Source organism: Clinocottus analis, unplaced genomic scaffold (assembly GCF_023055335.1).
Source record: "Clinocottus analis isolate CAN_PGR_092001 unplaced genomic scaffold, fCliAna1.0.p SCAF_10, whole genome shotgun sequence".
In the NCBI taxonomy this organism is placed as follows: domain Eukaryota; kingdom Metazoa; phylum Chordata; class Actinopteri; order Perciformes; family Cottidae; genus Clinocottus; species Clinocottus analis.
In genome coordinates, this window is record NW_027175821.1 from 20,505,100 (window position 1) to 20,526,120 (window position 21,021).

The 21,021-nt window shown below is 41.3% G+C and overlaps 3 protein-coding genes across 7 annotated transcripts in view; 2 read left to right on the top strand and 1 right to left on the bottom strand.

Annotated features, from left to right (window-relative positions):
* Positions 1–1,822, bottom strand: part of fbxo38 (F-box protein 38) — a 29,065-nt gene extending 27,243 nt beyond the window's left edge. For 4 of the 5 annotated variants that reach the window (XR_011078601.1, XR_011078603.1, XR_011078602.1 and 1 more), the window contains exons 1-2: positions 1,687–1,822; positions 152–425 (exon numbers count right to left, since the gene is read on the bottom strand). Coding sequence is in view for 2 of the 5 variants with exons in the window: in XM_068594755.1 (XP_068450856.1) it covers positions 152–285 (134 nt within the window). In the remaining 3 variants the exon portion in view is untranslated. The remainder of the gene's footprint in view (positions 1–151; positions 426–1,686) is intronic. The other variant, XM_068594764.1, reaches the window with a different exon arrangement.
* A 6,643-nt stretch (positions 1,823–8,465) lies between these two features.
* Positions 8,466–15,711, top strand: magt1 (magnesium transporter 1). The gene is made up of 10 exons (XM_068594815.1): positions 8,466–8,585; positions 9,352–9,521; positions 9,598–9,715; positions 10,100–10,240; positions 10,377–10,517; positions 11,499–11,588; positions 11,676–11,739; positions 11,957–12,031; positions 13,192–13,282; positions 13,387–15,711. The coding sequence occupies exons 1-10, from the start codon at positions 8,505–8,507 to the stop codon at positions 13,400–13,402; spliced, it is 987 nt and encodes a 328-aa protein (XP_068450916.1). The 5' UTR covers positions 8,466–8,504; the 3' UTR covers positions 13,403–15,711.
* A 4,156-nt stretch (positions 15,712–19,867) lies between these two features.
* The window catches only part of igbp1 (immunoglobulin (CD79A) binding protein 1), a 6,073-nt gene continuing 4,919 nt past the window's right edge, over positions 19,868–21,021 (top strand). Inside the window, exon 1 of the mRNA XM_068594805.1 lies at positions 19,868–20,329. Within this exon, the coding sequence (XP_068450906.1) occupies positions 19,868–20,329 (462 nt within the window). The remainder of the gene's footprint in view (positions 20,330–21,021) is intronic.

The window sequence follows — 21,021 nt, forward strand, 5'->3', positions numbered from 1 at the left end:
AATGAAGGGAAAATTACAACCGGAATATCACCTTCATCCTTACTTGTTTTACCCATTGTGCTGACATCCTACTTGTTCGTACATACTGTAAAACCTGACCCAGCCTTAGACTCAAAAGCAAATTATGTTGTGTAGGTAGAGGGCAGTGTACCTGAATATGTGACAGAGGACTTCATGAGACAGCTCATTGATGTAGTCTTTGGGTTCACTAGGTCTCAGGACCAGTTCTCCTCCACAGCTGCCCACAACAGGCTGGAGTTTAGAGGCCTTCTTTCTCGGACCCATCACTTGTGTGTCCAGGCTTATCACTCGCGCACGCACGCGCGCACACACACACACGCGCACAAACACGCGCACACACTCACTCACTCACTCTCTTCCTCCCTCCTGCAGGAGGCTCTCTATCCCAAGCATGAACCTTAATTCTGGACACAACATCACAAAAAAGGAAAACAAGTTAACAGGAGTGAGGGGAGAGGATACGGAGACTTGGTATTTGCCTTCTTTCATCATGAGTCAATGCTCCTAAGGTGACCTGGAAGTTGATCTGCCCTCATGAAAGACGACTCAAATCCCTTATTTCTGCCGGGAAGAGACATAAGCGTGGATATAGTGAACACCCCTTTATTGAATCCGTCAGTGACTGTAGGACGCGTTGCAGCTGATCAGGTTGATTTGAAAACCCATGCCCACAACATTAACTTCTATAGTGGTGGAAATTAAATGAACCATAAAACAACTCTTTGCATTCACCAGAAAAGGTTTTCAATTCACAATCATCACTTCAACATTAATAATATTATATTCTCAGAAGAGGCAGGTCTTTCAGAAATAAATACATTTTAATTCTCAATAAATGCTGACATAAATATTGAATACATTAAGAAACACCCGCCTGATGCCTGACACTGAACTTTGCTTACCAGCTACTAGGTAACTTTATATTTAGGCAAAATTCTTGTGAAAATGGGGTGTAATAATAAGATTAAACACTGAGGGATTTGAGAAGCTTATCTTACGGTTCATACTAAGCAAGTGCTAAGAGATCTCGTTCTCGCCAGTTAGTAAAGACTATGGCAAACGCATTGGGCTCTTTGGGATTTATGAATGCCCGTAACGTCAGCAGGCGAGTCTGACGTTTCAGCAGTTCCACATGTCAACAAGAGTTTCGTTAACACGCTAGCACGAGCTACTGGTTGGAAATGATATGCCTTTAGGTGGAAAGTCACGGAAGCTTTCAGATGCTTCTTTCAAGGTTGATGTGTGTGGGTGAGATCTAAAAGGAAAACAAGTCCCTAACGATGGTATGGTAACGCTGTATAGTAAATGCATGTCACTTCCGCTTTGAAGCTTTCAGAAACCCCACGAAAAACATAAACATAAAGGGTCGTAAAGCAAATTATAAACGGCAGTAGACCCGTTTACAAACTACTGAACGTTACACGTTGACTCACAATGTGAGCTTTACTTTGAAACCGAAGAAGCCCCATTATTTCCTACCTGTCACACTTGTTTTATGTTATCGTGCTGTAAAGTTTACCTGGTCTTTGTCAAAGCTAGCTTACTTGTTAGCATCGCTGCAGCGAACATTGTACAGAGAAACGAAACCACAAAACTAAACAATAAAGCAAGCTCTGTGACGAAAACTGTATCGCCTCTAACAAGGCGTTTAGCAATGATACTAACCTACCGACATTTTTTGATCAAAGCCGATGTGATGTTGCTCTTCGGCCATCCTGTGGCTATAGCAGATTTGCTAAAGAGTTGCGCTCTATCACTTATTCTTCTTCTTCTTTTTCTTTTTTCTTTTTCTTTTTTTTTCTTCTTCTTCTTCTTCTTCTTCTTCTTCTTCTTCTTCTTCTTCTCCTCCTTCTTCTTCTTCTATAAATTTGACTGGCAGAGGTCAACCAACCTTCCTTGGTGTATACCGCCACCTACTGTACCGGAGTGTGCAGATTCAGCAATAACTGTTCTAACTAACTTAGAAACAAACAAAACAATACAAAAACAACAAAACAAAACTGAACAATGCAACAAAACCAAAGCAAAATAAAAAATAAAAATAAAAATCCACAGAGGAACATTTCCCCACGTCACATTGGGACCATACTTATACTTATTTATTCCGAACCCATTGTCAAACCCTTTCCCTTTATTTTCTGTGTAATCCAACACTCATGCAGCACATTGTTTGCCGAAGTTCCTCACCAGATCCCTTTAGCTTCATCCAATATGCCAAAGCTGGTTTGGAGCTTCTTAATTTGAATGGCAGGTCAGCTTCCACCAAAAGTGCGATGCTTGGGGTGGATTTGATTGCTTAGTCTTAAAGCTCTGGACTGAATTCCACCTAATATTTCAAGTGTGCTCTTAGCCGCTGGTCCACATACCATACACCCATAATCTATACTTGATCTTATAATGGCCCTATATACACTGCTCAAAAAAATTAAAGGAACACTTTGAAAACGCATCAGATCTCAATGTGAAAAAATATGTTCTTCCAGCTGCTTGGCATTACACCTTCCCTCCAAATCATATTAAACAGATCAAAAAACATTTCCAAGGCTTCCTCTGGTAATTGCCTGAACGTAGCACAGCATAATTAGTCTTGCCTCCATATCAAGGTGCCTTCACTGACCTTTTTCTTTTTAACTTCTGTATATACTGAAAAAAATGTCTTCTTATCTCTGTCCGTGCATCTCATATAAATTACTTCCGCTGTGAACATTTGCAAACTTCTTCCCCAATAACGCAGCTTTCTCCTTATTTGTAATTGCCCGATATTCTTCGTTAATCAAAATTGTGATTTTAACTGATTTTCTTTTCCCACTCATCATATTGATCATCGCCCAAACATCAGTTACCTGTACTTAGCTTTTGGCTGACTTCATTATCGCTCTCTTTCTTTGATGATCGATCAAATTATTTTGAGTCAGGAGGCTTCTTCCTGAAGGCACAATTTCTTTCTTTAATGGCATTTTTACATCGCTTATTCCACCATGGGACTATTTTCTTTTTCCCATTCACCTTACTCTTAGGAATGCATATGATACAGCTCCAATAATCATAGAGGTCACTACTCTTGAGCAGCTGTTTACATCGATCTCAATTGTTACATCTTAACATAGCTTCCTACAACATTCTTTAAATATTCCCACGTTAGCTAAAGGAAAACAGCATCTTTCTGTTGAATTACTCTTCTGTCAGCTGTCCTTCACATCTCCACCTCATTCAACCAGACTTCAGTGCACTTGTTCGAGCCAACACAGACTACACTTTTCTCTCTGAGTAAGAAGAACTGAACTGAACTGGAAAACATGAAAAGCACTTATTGCTTTTGTACAAAGTTAATCAATTACTGGTCTTTAACATACCTCTAAATGCCAATAGGTGTGAATGTAAGCGTGAATGGTTGTCTGTCTATATGTCTGCCCTGTGATGAACTGGCAACTTGTCCAGGGTGTACCCTGCCTTTGGCCCTTGACAGCTGGGATTGGCTCCTGCGCCCCGCGACCCTAATGAGGAAAAGCGGTTCAGAAAATGGATGGATGGATGGTCTTTAACATACATCTTTAAGGTAAGCAACAAACTAAACATGGACAAAAGAAGGAGTGGCTTGTCCCTCACAGGGACCCTTACTACTGTACAGTACCTGTTCATAAAAAAAAGAAAACAGATTTATAAACTATATATGTATGTATGTTAAGTTGCTGTTGCTCCAGTGTGCATATTGTTCTGATAACATTACTTTAAAATAAAAGCGCGCAATACACTAGTTTTTACTTAATTATTGAATTTGGCGCATAATGCAATTAATCGCAGAAGAATTGTGGAATTAATCAGTTACATTTTTTCAACTTTGCCCAGCCCCAATTAAAATAAATTCCCATTTCGGCCTACCAAGTACCAGGATTATAAAAGCCATTTGTATATATTGTCATACACCTATAACATTCTCTTTCTACATAATAATTTACCATTTGAAGATATGTATCTATTACACAGCCTTAAAGCTCTGTTTTATTAGTTAGATTATTTTATTATTTTTTGTTATTTATAGTTGTATATACCAGGCCCTTGTTATGTGCAAGTCAGGATTAATGATAAAGGTGTCAGGTGAGGCACAAGGAAGGGACTTGCTCTTTTTTTTTAGAAAGAGGCAGCATGACATTAAAATTCATTTTATTTTTGCCTGAATTGACTTCTTAATTGCAGTAGTATAACTCGACCGAAATGGCTCATAGTGGCCTTTTGATGTAAGTGTTAATTTGATGATAATTTAATTTTTTTTCCAGAAAACCTTCACTGCCTCAACAATTTTGTCTTACATTGTTTTTCTATGAAATGTTTCATATGTGTTATTCATTAAACCATATTTCATCATATTCAATGAATTAAATTTCAATTCAATTCAATTCCATTTATTTTGTATAGCCAAAATCAAAAATACAAGATTTTCCTCGCAGGGCTTTACAATCTGTACATATAACATCTCTCTCCCAGGACCTCACATTGGATCATGAAAAACTCCACCCCAAAAAAGATAGTAAAAACCCTTAAACAGGAAAAAAGGGGAAGAAACCTGAAGGAGAGCAACAGAGGAGGATCTCTCTCCCCGGATGGACAGAAGCAGTAGATGTTATGTAACCAGCAACAAGCAACGTAACAGAGTTACAACATATTACATGAATATGACAAAAACCTTTCATATAATGAGCGGTAGGCATGAACCATGATCCAGACAGCCACAGTCCATCGTAGTATGCAGGACCAGATCCAGACAGCCATGATCCATGGTGGGGGGGGGGGGGGGGGCAGGACTAGCTCCAGACAGCCATGATCCAAGGTGGGGGGCAGGACCAGCTCCAGACAGCCGTGATCCATGGTGGGGGGGCAGGACCAGCTCCAGACAGCCATGATCCATGGAAACTTGAGGCAAGGAAGCACAGAGGCTCCCGGAAAGGAGTAGAGTTAGTAATGTGCATTGAAAGACAATAATTTATCCAGAAGGAGAGAAGAAAGAGAAGAAATGAGAAGGGAGATGAGAAAAAGTAGAGAAAGAAGAAGAGGAGAGGAGGAGCTCAGTGTATCCTAAAGGCTGATTTATACTCGGGTTTTACGCAGAGATGAGAAGACACGCATGGCCACCCTTGCATGGTCAAATCGTTTGTTTTGCGTACTTGCGTGCGTCACCCAAAATTTCTGACTAACCGTCAAAGCTACACAAGCCGTTCGTAGCCCGCAAGGGTGTGATTGGTCCGCTCACCACATCCTTTCTTAATCTCGCATCCGGTTTCATAGCATAATACCGCTGTTTTTAAAAGCCACAGAAGAAACACGAACAATGGATCCCGTTGAAGAACGTTTGGCTGAAGAGGTCCGCAACTATGAGCATTTATATAACCCGTCTGACGGAGTATAAGGACACGCAATTGGCGATGAATTCCTGGAGGGAGATATCGGTGAACGTCGGTGTGCAGGTCGACTCTACGGCCATTGTGCCACCTACTGTTCTGGAGTATGGAAAACGCACAGGAACTATAAACCAAAACGGGTCCGTCGATCCGACTGCGGGGCCAGCCGCAGTTGTAGTTGCAGGAGTATAATTCGCCCTTAAACTGTCCCCAGCAGTCTAGGCCTAAAGCAGCATATCTAGGGGGATGGGGAGGAGGGTGAGGAAGCCTTCTGACTGACTCACGGGGTGGATACCCTCGCGAATCAAGAGGAGCGTCGTCTGACCCAACCTCTGAAAGAAAGCTTCCTGGATCAAAGATCGGTGTCTAACTATAAGCGCTGTCAAAGAGGAAAGTCTTTAGTCTACTCGTAAATGAGGTAGCCGTGTCTGCCCCCCGGACTGAAAGTGGAAGCTTATTCCACAGAACAGGAGTTTGATAACGGAAGGCTCTAGCCCCCAACCTATTTTTTAAGACTCTGGGAACCACAAGTAACCCTGCATTCAATGAACGTAACTCTCCATCTAAGGATGGACCGGCAATAGTCGAGACCAGGAGAACATCACCTGCTTCTAATATTCAGAATCTTATCCTTAAAAAACTTCCTAAAATCATTTCTAGTAACAAGCTGGTGTGTACGGTTTTACCATGTCCCGGATGTAGGTTGGACCCAATCTGTTCGTAGCACGGTACGTAAGTACCAATGTCTTGAAGCGGATGCGGGCGGCCACCGGTAGTCAGTGGAGGGTGCGAAGGAGCGGATTAGTGTGAGTGAACTTCGGGAGGTTGAAGATCAGTCGAGCTGCTGCATTCTGGATGAGCTGTAGAGGTCGAGTTGCGTTGGCAGGAAGACCTGCCAGGAGGGAGTTGCAGTAGTCGAGGCAGGAAATGATCATGGCCTGGACCAGAACCTGTGGTGCCTACTGCGTGAGCAGGGGATGTATTCTTCTGATGTTGTACAGCATGAACCTACAGGAGCGTGTTGTTGCGGTGATGTTGGCAGTCAGGGAGAGTTGACTATCAAGTATCACATCGAGGTTCCTGGCAGTTGGGGTCGGGGCCAGCACTGCGTTGTTGAAGGTGATTGTGTTAGGGTTGATTTTCATGTGGTGTGTGGACATCCACTGAGAGATGCCAGTCAGACAGGCAGACATTCGCTCAGGTATCCCTGTTTCTGATTGGGGAAACGAGAGGATCAGTTGGGTGTCATCAGCATAGCTATGGTAGGAGAAGCCCTGCGTGCGAATGACAGAGCCGAGGGAGTTGGTGTACAGCAAGAAGAGGAGAGGACCGAGAACGGAGCCCTGAGGGACCCCAGCAGTGACAGGACAAGGTTCAGACACAGATCCTTTCCAACTTACCCGGTAAGTGCAACGGTCGAGGTAGGATGAGAAGAGGGAGAGCGCAGTGCCTGAGATACTGAGATCCTAGAGGGAGGAGATGAGGATCTGGTGGTTCACGGTATCAAAGGCAGCAGTGAGGTCTAGAAGGATGAGGACAGAGGAGAGGGAGGCTGCTCTAGCGGTGTGGAGCCGCTCGGAGACAGCAAGGAGGCCCGTCTCTGTGGAGTGGCCTGCCCTGAATCCTGACTGATGAGGGTCCAGAAGGTTGTTCTGGTGGAGAAAGCAGGAGACTTGGTGAAAGATAGCTCGTTCCAGAGTTTTGGAAAGAAAGGGAAGGAGGGAGACAGGTTGGTAGTTGTTGACTTCATACAATAAATTACAATAAATTAACAAATGTTGCTATATTAGGCATTTTTAACAGTCCTAGTTTCTCGGCAGACTTACAGAACTAACTTGATTCGTATATCTTAGTAAAATACATCCATAAATTAATATTATTTAATAGATACCGATTTTATTCACAAACATTTTAAAATGTCCCAAACTATTATTGTTTAGATACTTAAAATGTACTCACTTATTAATTTAGCTGATCCCAAAAGATTATTTTTTTCTTATTTTTCTTTCCCTTACCTATATTTTATCTTTTTTTTAAATATAATTTTATATTAAATAGATTTACTGCAACTTTTATAGTGAAAAACTGGAACATGTGGTCAATGTAATTGGTGTACTGCAATGAAATAATATGTACTGAAATGAAGCAGCAGATAAACTCGCAAAGCAAGCATTGGAAGGTCAGAACAAGAAAGATATTTTATTTAGCAAAGCAGAAGCTAAATCACTAATAAAAAGAAACATTATTAAGGAATGGCAGCACAGTTGGGATACAGGAGGCACAGGGAGATGTTGGCAATAAGAGGAGGACAACAACATTTAGCACCAGGGAAGAAAATATATTGACCAGACTCAGAATTGGACATACGAAGCTAAACAAATCAATGCAATTAATTAAAAAACACCCTGCTGGACTGTGAGTGTACACAGTGGATCATGTCATTTTGCATTGCCAGAAATTTAGAAGCTAGCGAGGCAGATTGAAGAGGAGGCTGTCAGTAGAAGGGGTGCAAGTGAGGGATGCATTAACCTTGGGGGCAGGAACGGTGCTGAAGTAGCTGAAGACACAGGGCTGAGTACAAGAATTTAGGGCACCGAAGGTGACAGAGTGAATTTAGTTTATATTTATTTATTTATTTTTTTGAGGGGATAAAGGGATATATATATATATATATATATATATATATATATATATATATATATATATATATATATATATATATATATATATATATATATATATATATAGATATATAGATATAGATATAGATATCCCATGTATATTTATATATATATATATATATATATATATATATATATATATATATATATATATATATATATATATATATATATATATATATATATATATATATATATATATATATATATATATACACACAGTACACATGGAAAGGCAGTAGGTGGAGGTAATGCACTATTTTGGATGCCAGCCGCCTAAAAACACGAAGAAGAAGAAGGAAAACGGACTCACAATGGTCTGTGATTGGCTGAGAGGTGACCAATAGGAAGCTGACAGGAGATGTGTGTGTGTGCTCGGAATCAACAGCGGTGTGAACAGTGCTGCAGAATGTTTGAAAAACTTTTCCTTTCGCTGTTTTTCCTCTTTCTTTTATACAACGACCCCGGTGACGCTCAGAAGAAAAAAGAGGTAACATGCCTACGCTATTGGGAAGTAGAGAAAGTTGACACACTTTGTGTGGAATACTTCCAAAGTTGTCTATCGTCCGTCCCAATCTTAAAGCTAAGCTAACAGAAACCGGAAATTAGCTAACGAGAACGTGTGTTTTTGTATGGCACCAACGTTAAGTCAATAATTAGGTTTTAACTGATTACATTGTTCTCAACCTTGCTACCTCAGTCATAGCAGTGGTTGTAGACTTGTTGTTGGACTGTCTACCAGTAAGCCACCGTCTGAAATCCAGAGAGTCCACCTACTTTTTAAAGACTCGTTAGCCAACTAACGTCCAACACCAGGCAGAGACAGTACAGAAAGTGAAGACTGTTACAACTGCTCTACAATAAGTCTTGTTGAAAAGATGATCATTCTGGAAATCTAATCAATTATATGTTTTCAAACAAATATAGGTTTTCTTCTGCAAAGACCAAAGGAGTTCTAGTCGGATAGATTGAGAAATGCATTGGTTTATTTATATTAAACACTGTTGGTCAGCTGTGGGTTGGTAACCTCTTTTTAACCTTTTTAAGCTCTTCGTTATAGAGGATTAAATAAACCTTCTGGTTTGAATGTATTTTATATGACACCAGTGTTTGTATATATTGTTTTCTCATGGATGTAATGTGCACCCTGATCCAAAATACTGTATAAGGGTCGTTGGTATCACGATGGCTTCTAGTATTTCTTCTGTTTTTGCATATCCCACCAGCAGCTGTCTTTGTGTCTGTGTCCTGTGTAGACTCTGATGTCAGAGAAGGTGACTCAGATGATGGAGTGGGCCTCCAAGCGTTCAGTAATCAGGATGAATGGAGATAAGTTTCGGCGCTTTGTCAAGGCTCCTCCCAGGAACTACTCGGTGATCATCATGTTCACGGCACTGCAGCCACAGAGGCAGTGTGGTGTCTGCAAGTAAGAAGAATGAGCAATATGCTTTGCTGCCGTTTGAATTCTTATCTCTGAATTGAAATACATCTTTTTATTTCAGACAAGCTGATGAGGAGTTCCAGGTGTTGGCTAACTCCTGGCGTTATTCCTCTGCCTTCACTAACAAAGTCTTCTTTGCGGCTGTCGATTTTGATGAAGGATCAGACGTCTTTCAGATGGTGAGACATTGTCTTCATCAAGATGAAAGTTATGCCTTTTTAATTTTTCTAACAATTTGCTATCCATCCATAAACACCCCAAAAACAGGACTGTGTGTCATTGAGGGCTATGTATTACCAGACATTGGACCAACTGATTTCACTGATCAGACCCTCCCACCACATTAGGAGAGCGAGTCAGCAAAATTAGCTAGTTTAGTGTTTGGTTTGAAAACAGACCTTCAGTCCTCCATGGCAAATGGTTGGAGAGCTCATTCTGTGTGGCTTCAGAATCAAAGTGTGGACTGGACCCCCAACTGGCCATTGGCACCCGCCATCTAACATCTCATACTGCATGTCTATGGGTCCTGTGTATTGACTGTATTTTCTGTGTTTGTGTTGCAGCTTAGTATGAATTCTGCACCGACCTTTCTTCACTTTCCATCCAAAGGGAAACCTCGCAAGACTGATACCTATGAGCTACAGGTCAGAGGCTTTGCAGCTGAGCAGCTAGCTAGATGGGTGGCAGACAGGACTGATGTGCAGGTAACATACAATTATGTAATCTAGCATTCTTTGCTGTAATGAAATTAACCAATAACATCTTTTCTTAACTTAACAATCGCAATCAAAAGAATGATGGATCCTCTGATGACTATTGTCGTGTTTGTCTGTTTTTCAGATCCGTGTTATTCGTCCTCCTAACTATGCAGGGCCTCTCCTCCTGGGCTTCCTCCTGGCTGTGATTGGAGGACTGGCGTATTTGCGAAGAAACAATTTAGAGTTTCTCTTCAACAAGAATGTCTGGGCCTTCTCTGCACTGGTAACAGCCTAAATTTATATATTAGTGGCGGGCATATTACCGCGTTAAAAAACTGTTAACGCAGCAACCAGCAACAATGATTTATTTTATTTTTTTACTTTTTTGCATTGGGATAGGTTTATTACTTTACCACACAGGTGCTGCACTTTAAATTTCTCCCAGACGGCGTATTTCAGACCTGGGCATCTTACGGCCCGCGGACTCTCTCACTCCAGCCCGCGTGAGGTCAATCAAAAAATAAATAAGATGCATGCCATAAATGCAATACAGCAGCACTGCTTTTACTCTGAAAGTGATTTACACATGCGTGCGCACCGACCGGCAGTGTTGCCAAATGATGGACGTGAAGGCGTGTATTGTTATGTAGTTTCTGTTCTTAACAAACAGTGGGTGCTGCCGCGAGCTGCTCCGCCTCACAGTGCTCACAGGAGCCTCGTGCTGCAGTCTCCAAGTCCAGATTAAAAATTAATTGCGTATGCACAAAGCCACGGAGATACCCGTCAGCTGTCCTTCACACATTCAACCAGATTTCAGTGCACTTGCTCAGGCCGATGTGTCCTTGGGCAAGACACTTAATTAACCTCAAGCTGCTCCCGCAGATTGTTCCCACCGTGTGTGGGTGTGAATGGTCAGTTAGTCCTGATGGGCAGGTGGCAACTTGCATGGTAGCTTCTGTCATTAGTGTATGAGTTTGTACTAGCAACTTGTAAGAAGTGCCCCAAGGAGTAACATGTACAAGTGGCGTTGCTGCATACGGGTGAGTACCAGCCCACTTCACTACACTGCTGACCTGGTTTAACAAGGGTAATAGTACAAGTATAACAAGGCCTGAAGTTAATCAAAAGAATTATGAGTGGCCTGACAAAATTTCTGGATGGAAATTTCTTGAGTGTCAAACAAGTAGAAAAGTCTCTCGCCTCAGTTTTTCTGAATGAATAGACCTTGATGATTATGTCTTTCTTGTTTTTCTGTACGTTTCAGTGCTTTGTCCTGATCATGACTTCAGGCCAGATGTGGAACCACATCAGAGGACCACCCTATGCACACAAGAACCCCAGCACCGGTCAAGTGGTAAAAAAGTAACACACTGTTCACATTATATCCGCATTCACATTGTTATATGAATTTAACTGTGTTTGTTTGTGCGTGTGTTTTCAGAGCTATATCCACGGCAGCAGTCAGGCCCAGTTTGTGGCAGAGACACACATCGTCCTTCTCTTCAGTATCCTTCATACTCACACTTTTACAAGCTAAACTAATCCTCCGTGGATCAGACCCAGGGTGTCGGCTCTGTTCAGGTTGCATTGTTCTCGCCCCTCTTGCTTTGTTCTATTGTTATTTTTAAGTCAAAATTGAGTTCACTTCAACCCACACTACCACATGCCTGGATTTAAAGAGGTGTCATGCATTAACTGTCTAAGCCTTGACCCTACTGTCAGATGCTGCTGTTACCATGGGAATGGTGCTTCTGTGTGAGGCCGCTACCTCTGACATTGACATTGGAAAAAGGAAGAGTATGTGCACACAGACACAAACTGATTGTTCCTAATTGACTGTATGTGTGCGGCGGAGGCAGCAGTCCCCCCGTTATAAATATACAAAATACACTCTCAAAATGTCAGAACTCACAGAACACGTATGCGCAGAGTCGCGCATGCGCAGCGTAATCTGTTAACCATAAACATTTACCCGACATTTCTCCATGTATTTATTAATGACTTAGTTTTATGTCCGTGTACTTTGTAATGTGTGAAGCCAGCAGCTCATTGTTGGAACAAGACACAAGCACTTTGGCTCGTTTCACTTGAGCAGGAAAGCAGCTCCGGTGCTTCTTGCAGGAGGGCTACTAAAACGCAGATATAGTTGTCTGCTTTTTTACGCGACATATTTTTCTCCGCGCTCTGCTCGCTGCTGGGTGCTCAGCGCTCACCTGTGTGCGCCTGCGTGTCTCTGCGCATCGTTACGGAACAACACCATGCGTGATACAGAGAGCAGCGCAGGGGAGAAGTGTTTACGCGCGACCATGTAGAGACAGAAATGACAAGCTAGATCCGATCGTGTAGATCTGATCAATAAAATACGGCCGTTTAGTTTGTTTAATAACAGAATAAGGTGTCGACCTGTTCTATAGGAAAGAGAACTTTAAATGACTTATTGTTATCTGGCAATATAGAGAAAACTACTGGGGGGCGCAGGGTTATTTCAGGGGGGCGCCCCGTACCCATATTATAATGGTAGGGGAAACACTGCTTTAACACGTGGCGTCAGCCAATCAGCGTTGAGAAGTTTCGCCCGTCATCACCACCGTCCTGTCGTTGTTGAATCAAACTGCTGCTGGTCTGCCTGAAGTAGCGCTGGTAGCAGCTGTCATTGAGGCGCTGTTATGGGACTACGGATAATATTATGAACCCGGACACGATGGAGTTTGATCTTCAGATGTATGTGAAATTTACAAAAGTACAAAGCAGAACGAGTGGTTGTTTCCATGGTGGATGGCGGAAACGGTAACTGTTTTGACGGAGATAAGCCACGCCCACTTTCAGGCACGGGTAACATTCGCAACGTGTTTGGTGTGAACGCAGCTTTACTAGGCTCGTATGTCTGTCACATTTTAAAATTCATTGTGGTCCCTGAGGGGGGGGGAGAGAGAGCTGACTTTTTTTGTGTGTGTCAGTTATGTGTGTAGCAGGTATAGGTCTGGTGATGCTGTTCTTCAGCTGGCTGCTATCCGTTTTCAGAGCAAAGTACCATGGTTACCCATACAGGTAGGGACAGAGCGACACGGTCTTAGTTGATCTTGATCATGGTCTTAGTACTATTCTCTAAGGTAAGGTCTTGTTGGTTTAATGTCTTCTTGTCTCTGCTGCAGCTTCCTGATGACTTAATGTTGACCAGCATCCTCCAATTTCTCAGCAAGTATGAACAGGAACCTCCCCAAAGTGCTGTAAAATAGCTGGGTGCTGCCCAGGTCAATGCCATATTTCTCCTTGCTCGGTCTTCTAATCTGTAGACAAACACTGTGCCTTCTTTACAAAGACTCATTTGACGACATCACCAGTGTGCATTCTAAACTGTCTTGTGCCAAAAGGTTTTTTCTACATTAGAACTTTGGAATTGTTTTCTAGCCCACCTGTTACTTGACACAACTTTCAGTCTGTATCTTTCTGTTTTAAAAGAGCCATGTTTATTTGGGTGTGGCTGAACTTCAACCAGGATATGATATTCATGGAGTGGCAAAGTGGGAGCAGTTATTTCAGTCATCCGGGGTTTCATTTTGGTAACCTCTTATACGGGTCTTGTAATATCCTATGAGGTTTTCTGGAAAGAACACGTTATGGCACTAAATGTAGGGAGAATATCTGCAACAGCACACAAAGTAAGTATTTAAGAATCAACCAATCGAAATAGGTCCCATTAAGTAAAAGAGTTATGTGGTGTTTAGAAGCAACTGTTGATTAGATCCATTTAAACACAATTATATTTATGTATACTGACTGACTATCCATTTCTGTTGAATTGTAAGCTCACCTGTGATTATACAAGCACATGAAAAGTCATGTTGAGCTGGGCTGTGCTGCTGTGGACTGGATGAACAACTCCAGGTTACGCCAGAAATAATCATCAAATATACAAATTGAACACTGTTCATTTTCCCATTTATTAGTATCCAATTATATAATTCATTCCGGCACGCTAAGTATTTACAGTTGTGATTTTGTTTTCTTGGCAGTGGTTGGCTAGTTGCATCACTGAAACATGATACATGTGAGGTAAATAAAATGTATAAATATAGGATAAAGTTCTCTTTCCACTTAGAAGCAGTAACACGAATCAAAGCAGCCTAGTTAGTGAGTATATAAAAAATGAGAATGTTCAGTCATGGTGTTAATCTACTGAGAAAAGAAAAAGGGCGAAATTATATTTACTTTTATGATAGCCCCACCACCTGTGTCAGAATACTGTATCCATCCGTCTACATACATGGAGAACTTGTTTCCATACAAATGGCCTTGTTTTAATCCATATTATATGTTGGTAGACCACAGCACAAGAGCCAACAACCACATTTGTCTCTTTTTAATCTAATTTACCAACATGAACCTGTCTAGTTGAACGAGCCACCAAACAATATGAGATGGATAATCGCTCAGCTGCAGCTCTTAAATATTTAAATATGTAAATATAGGGGCAGTTGTCCCTTTGCCTGGTTGCTCATCTAGCTTGTTTAGTTGTTTACAACAATTAGCTTACTACTGTTGGTGTGTGTACGCTCTATCTACCATCTTTCAAATTCCACCACTATGATCATGGGAACTAGTATTTTTACCAAACCTACAGTACGTCAAAAAGTAATTTCATCGTAACAAAGTAGAAATACTTCTAACTAAGGCTCGTAACATGTTGAGCACTGAGGCACTGCAGTCTCACCCACTCTGCTACTCTATGTGCCTTATATTTGCCGAGCCCCTGAGGTGTCTGACAATGTGTCTTATGTATGAATAATGATTCCTTGCCAGATTATTTTTATAAACCATGCGGTGCCGCGGTAACGTTGCTCTCGTCACTCAGAAGCCATCTTTAGCGTAATGACGTACTTTAGGAGTAACAGAACAGGTTTATACTCTGCGGCTCACGTTCAACAGTTTCACAATCGTGAAAGAGACTGTTTGGTTTGTCCCTTCTGGGCTGCTGTAGAAACATGGCAGATTCTCTGAAGCATAGCTCTAAAGAGAGCGTGCTCCATGTAGAATATGAAGGACTCATTTTAAGCTTGCAAAATTACTACCATTCTTAGTTTCTGGTAATTGTACACTCATGGAAATGGGTATGAATATTATATTCCATTTCTGCTAATAAATCCTCCAAATTGCTCCACACTGGCTATTTATCAAGCCACGTGACAGTAATTCATTTTTCGCATGCATTTGTGATAAGAAAAAAATGAAACTAGAGCAGATGGAAAGTTAACTATTCACACTTCCTGTTGTCTCATAAGGAAGTAAGAATGGCCTTAATCCCAGAGTTTGTACACCAGTAATGTGCAAATGCATTCATTAGGATACTAATAAGAAGTATACATATTGTTCTGTTATGTAAATCCAAGTGCTTTAAATGTCTGTGGTTGCCCTCTAAGGTTGTACCAGGAGAGAATTATTTGATCTGAGATGAGTATTTCTAATATTAAAGTGCCTTAACTTCCTCTTAGTGGGGCTTCTTCCTATTTCCTCATTTATTATCTATGATGTATAAAATATGTATGATGTAAATATTTCAATATGACTGTTGACATGATCAGTGATCTGATCGTTTCCTATCAATGGCGGTAGTTCAATGCATGCTGAATTGTGTGTGTGTGTGTGTGTGTGTGAGTGTGAGTGAGTGAGTGAGTGAGTGAGTGAGTGAGTGAGTGAGTGAGTGAGTGATAAATGTTGCGGATGAAATGCGAGTTGGCAGCTGGTGAGAAAGTGTCTTTACCTTTCATTTGGACAATCTTTATGCGGGACTCAAATTTGGTCCCCAGTGGTCATTATGCACCCTTCCATTATTGTACTGATAACATGGGTAAGGCTCCAGAAGCACTGCTTGGAAGAGGAAACAGAGTTGAATGTCTCTCTCCCAAGAATGAACAAATAGCACTGTGCAGTCAAAATGAGCCAAACTCTTTTTAAACTATATATTCAATATTAGAATGTAGTGCAGCAATCTTGAATGTAAACTTGTTAATTGTGGTCCAATTGAACAACAACATAGCATACAGCAGGGCTATGACAGAATATTGATCAAATATGGCAAAAAATGAAAAACCGTACTGTATATTTCCACAGGTAAACAGTCACACACGCATCTCTTTTCTTCCACTTTATATAATTAGTTACAGACTGTCATTCCATTCCAAAACACAGAAAGGCTATCAAGCTTTGATACAGAAGTGCAAAAGTTACATAAAAAACAAACAAAAATTAGACATTGTTTTACCTAAGTATTCAGATATTAGATTAACAATAAATGAGCCTGTTCAAAAACAATTCCAAGCAGAAATTAGGTAGTTACAGCAGGTCCATATCCCAAAATGCATAATAAACTGAACATCTTGAAACAGTATCCATCACAATAATAGTAAATAAGCCTTCAACAACATTTACAAGCAGAAATAAGGTGCTTTGCGGGTTTATATCCATAAACAACAGCCAGATGATTTTGGTAAAACAGCATCCACCAGATAAACAAAAAATAGGCCGACACATAATATTATCATAAACAAGCCAAAAATTAGGTGCCTATAACAGGTTCATGTCCATTTGTTAAAAGGTAAAAACTAAAGCGGCAGACAAACCAAAAGGGATCCTGCTGAACCATAAAACAGATTTGTATTCTGTCCATTTTCAGTTTGATAGCATCACATGCCTCAGTCAATTTTACTTCTCCACAACTACCTTACTTATCAGACCGCGTAGTTAGGATTTTGGGGAGGTGCACGTCAGGCTACGGCGTAGGGGTGTGCGTCGACAGCGTACCTACACCGTAGGTACGCTGTCGACCTGACGCAGAAGTCGACCTGCGCACCGACGTTCACAGATAGCTCTCTCCAGGAATTCACCTTCATCTGCGTGTCCTTATACTCCGTCAGACGGGTTTTATAAATGCTCATATTTGTGGACCTCTTCAGCCAAACGTTCTTCAACAAGATCCATTGTTCATGTTTCTGCTATGGCTTTTAAAAACGGCGGTATTACGCTATGAAACCGGAAATGCGAGACTCAGAAAGGATGTGGTTAGCGGACCAATCACAGCCTTCCGGGCTGTGTATGGCTCGCGTCGCTTTGACGTATAGTCAGAAATTTGGGGTGACGCACGCAAGCATGCAAAATGGCAGATTTCACCGCGCAAGGTCGGCCATGTGTGTCTTGCGTCTCTGCGTAAAACCCGAGTATAAAGGCTGATTTATACTCGCTGATCATCCTCAGCCTTCAAGGCTGAATTATACTTCTGCAACTCCAACTCCGGCTGGCCACGCAGTCGGATTGACAGACTCGTTTTGATTTTTAGTTCCCCTGCGTTTTCCATACGCCAGAACAGCAGGTAGCGCAACGGCCGTAGTCGACATGCACACCGACGTTCACAGATATCTCCCTCCAGGAATTCACCTCCATCTGTGTGTCCTTATACTCCGCCAGACGGGTTTTATAAATGCTCATATTTGTGGACCTCTTCAGCCAAATGTTCTTCAATAAGATCCATTGTTCGTGTTTCTCCTATGGCTTTTAAAAACAGCGGTATTATGCTATGAAACCGGAAATGAGACTCAGAAAGGATGTGGTTATCGGACCAATCACAGCCTTCCGGGCTGCGTACGGCTCGCGTCGCTTTGACGGATAGTCAGAAATTTGGGATGACGCACACAAGCACGCAAAATGGCCGATTTGACCACGCAAGGTCGGCCATGCGTGTCTTGCGTGCTTGCGTCTCTGCGTAAAACCCGAGTATAAATCAGCCTTAACAGTCAGTTTACTTTCCTCCTCCGTTCATCAGAGCCCTCAGGAAAATTGTTCGAAAATGAGCCATGATTCGACTTGTAGTGCCTCTACACATTATATTCTTTTATCACAGCAATGGATTCGCTGCAAAATAAACACATCGGTTTGTTGCTCATTAGAGAGGGCAAATTAAATAAATACGTTTTAGTCCATTCACTTTGGAATTGGTGGTTTTCACAGTCAACTTTACGGCGCTTCGGCTTTGAGAGAGACATTTTGCCGCGTAGCGTCAGCTAGCGCAGGTGTTTCAGTGGGCAGCCAGACCAGAGTGCAAGTAAATCAGCCTTGAGGAGTGGGTTACGGCAATCAACACGGGTGCGTAACATGTAGATTTTACCATACAGGTTTGGTTGAGGCAACAGTGAAACTCAATGGCTCTGGGTTGAATTATACTTCTGCAACTCCAACTCTGGCTGGCCACGCAGTCGGATTGACGGACTCGTTTTGATTTTTAGTTCCCGTGCGTTTTCCATACGCACGCATGGCCGACCACGCATGGTCGGCCATGTGTGTCTTGCGTGCTTGCATCTCTGCGTAAAACCAGAGTATAAATCAGCCTTAAGATGTCTCAATGTATAAAAGAGGCATGTCCGTTTCCATTTTATTTTTTCTTACCAAGCTATACTGATTTGTCGGCAGTCTTGCGGGCCACAGCTCAATTCAAACGGGCCGTATCCGGCCAGGGGGCCGCTAGTTGAATAGGCCTGGCATACAGCATATTGACCATGAACCTTTTAAAAACCAGAGGATCCTAATCTGGATCCTTTTTGTATTTTTTTGCAAATAAAACATAAATCACAAGAAAATATATTGATATTATACACCAAATTAAACACTAACGCCTTTGCTAGAAGAATCAGTCAGCCATTTAAAAAAAAACTCAAACAGAAAGAAAGATAATCATAAAAGTATAAAACAAAACAAAAAAAAACAAAATTAGCCCAAAATCAGCATGTTTCCAGTACCAGCAACCCTTAGCTTGGTGCTATCAGAAAAAATCTGATGTCCAGAAGCAAGACAATTCCACACAGATTCCAGACATGCCTTCAAAATCCTTCCACCTCAAAGAACCAGGGAGATATGAGCAAAAGAACACAGAAAAATGAATTGATTTATTTGCATTATTTGCTGTACAATCAGCAAATACTGCTAACCTTTTTTTTTTTTTTTTTTTTACAGTTTAATAATTGTTAATTTGTCTGCTTGTTTTATTTTAAAGGGAAATATTGGTTGTTTTTATAAATTTAAAAAGATTTTTAAAAAATCGGAATTTTTTTATTTTTTCTTCTCCAAATGTGGGCGCTCGCCTGACTTTTTTCTGTACTAAATCCTCTAACTTTGTTCTACTTCACTTTATCAAAGTAAAACAATGCAAAAATTATGTTAAAACTTTGATGTAGGATTTGGGAGAATTTAAAAGCTTACGAATGCATCATCTCAAGGTAAAAATCATGCTAAAAGTGCTTTTTTTCTAGGCGGACCTGAAACTTTACATTTCTTTCTGTGTGTCATCTTCATTTACTCTTAACCAGTAACACTTAGACTGATATTTACACATCTGAGCAAAACTTAACATTATACTTGTTTATTAACTCCAAGATTATTCAAATAGCTCTAGTGGTCGCAGAGACACAGCCATTTTAGTTTGTATGTCATTTTCAAGCAGAAACCTAAAAAGAGGCTCGGTGCTTAATAGGCGTGTTGGACCATGGAGCGTTGTTTTAGTGTTTGACCTGTGGAAGGCAGTACAATTCATTCGAGCCAGTTATACGCAATAAATAGACGAAGAAGACGGAACCCGGAAACGATGACAAAATGGCGGAATATGACAACACGAACGATGTTTCGGCTGCAGAACCTTCCAAACTCTCTGAGCTGCTGGAGCGTGGGTGGAAGATATTTGAAGAAGTAGATGGTACAAACGAACCACTTGCCTCTACCAGTATCCAGGTGCTAGTTAAACGCGGTATCAGTATGCTGGAAGAAGCGTCCAGCATGGTGGCCCTGCTCGACCTGTTCAGCCGCAATGAAGAGCTCGAGGAGATAGCCACGGCCGACTTGAAGTACCTGCTGCTGCCAGCTCTGCTGGGAGCCCTGACCATGAAGCAGACCAGCCGAGACAAACGACTAGAGATAGTCCGAGCAGCGCGGGCTTACTTTATGGACTTCTTGAATAGATGCAAAGAGTACAACGTATCACACTTTGAACTACCACACGTAACGAATGAAAACGCAGGTCCCGATGAGGCGTCAGAAAATGAATTGTCTACGGTAACAGTAAGTAGCCGAGACAAGCGATGTGTGCGCAAATGTTATTTAACATAGTCAAAAGTCTTTCAAGACCCCTCAACAGCCCCAGCGTGTCTCCTGCTTCCAGCTAGAAGGTTGTTTACAGTTTAGATTTCCTTCAATGTGAGATGAAAGTACATGTAGAGAATATTTGGTTTGTCTCTGTACTTTTCATTTAAATCATGCAGTGGTCTGTATCTGAAACCAAGCTAATGTCTAGCTTAAGTGTTTATTCTTCTGAATAATCTAAAATGTTTGACGCGGTCTACGATCACTAACCAACAGGTTGAGCCTTGTGATATCAATTCCAGTCACTCCAGAACATTCTCTGAAAGAAGTCCCTGTTCAAACACAACGTAATCTGTATGACATAAAATGTAAATCAGAGATATGCTTGGAGTCAACTACATGTTTGTGTGCAGGACACTGGCTCATATGTCCAGCCTTTCACACATGAACCCTTAATCACATGACTTGTGTGTGTATATATATAATTGGATAACAACAAAAAGGATTGCTAAGATTATGCTATAGAAGCTAATGTTATGAAAAAGTAGCATTTAACTCATTCGTAAAACAAATTTGCTGATGTTGCCTGATTCACTGAATCTTACTGTCCCTGAATATCTTCTTTTTTTTATTTTATTTTTTAGATTCCTGATCAATATTTCAGCATTCAG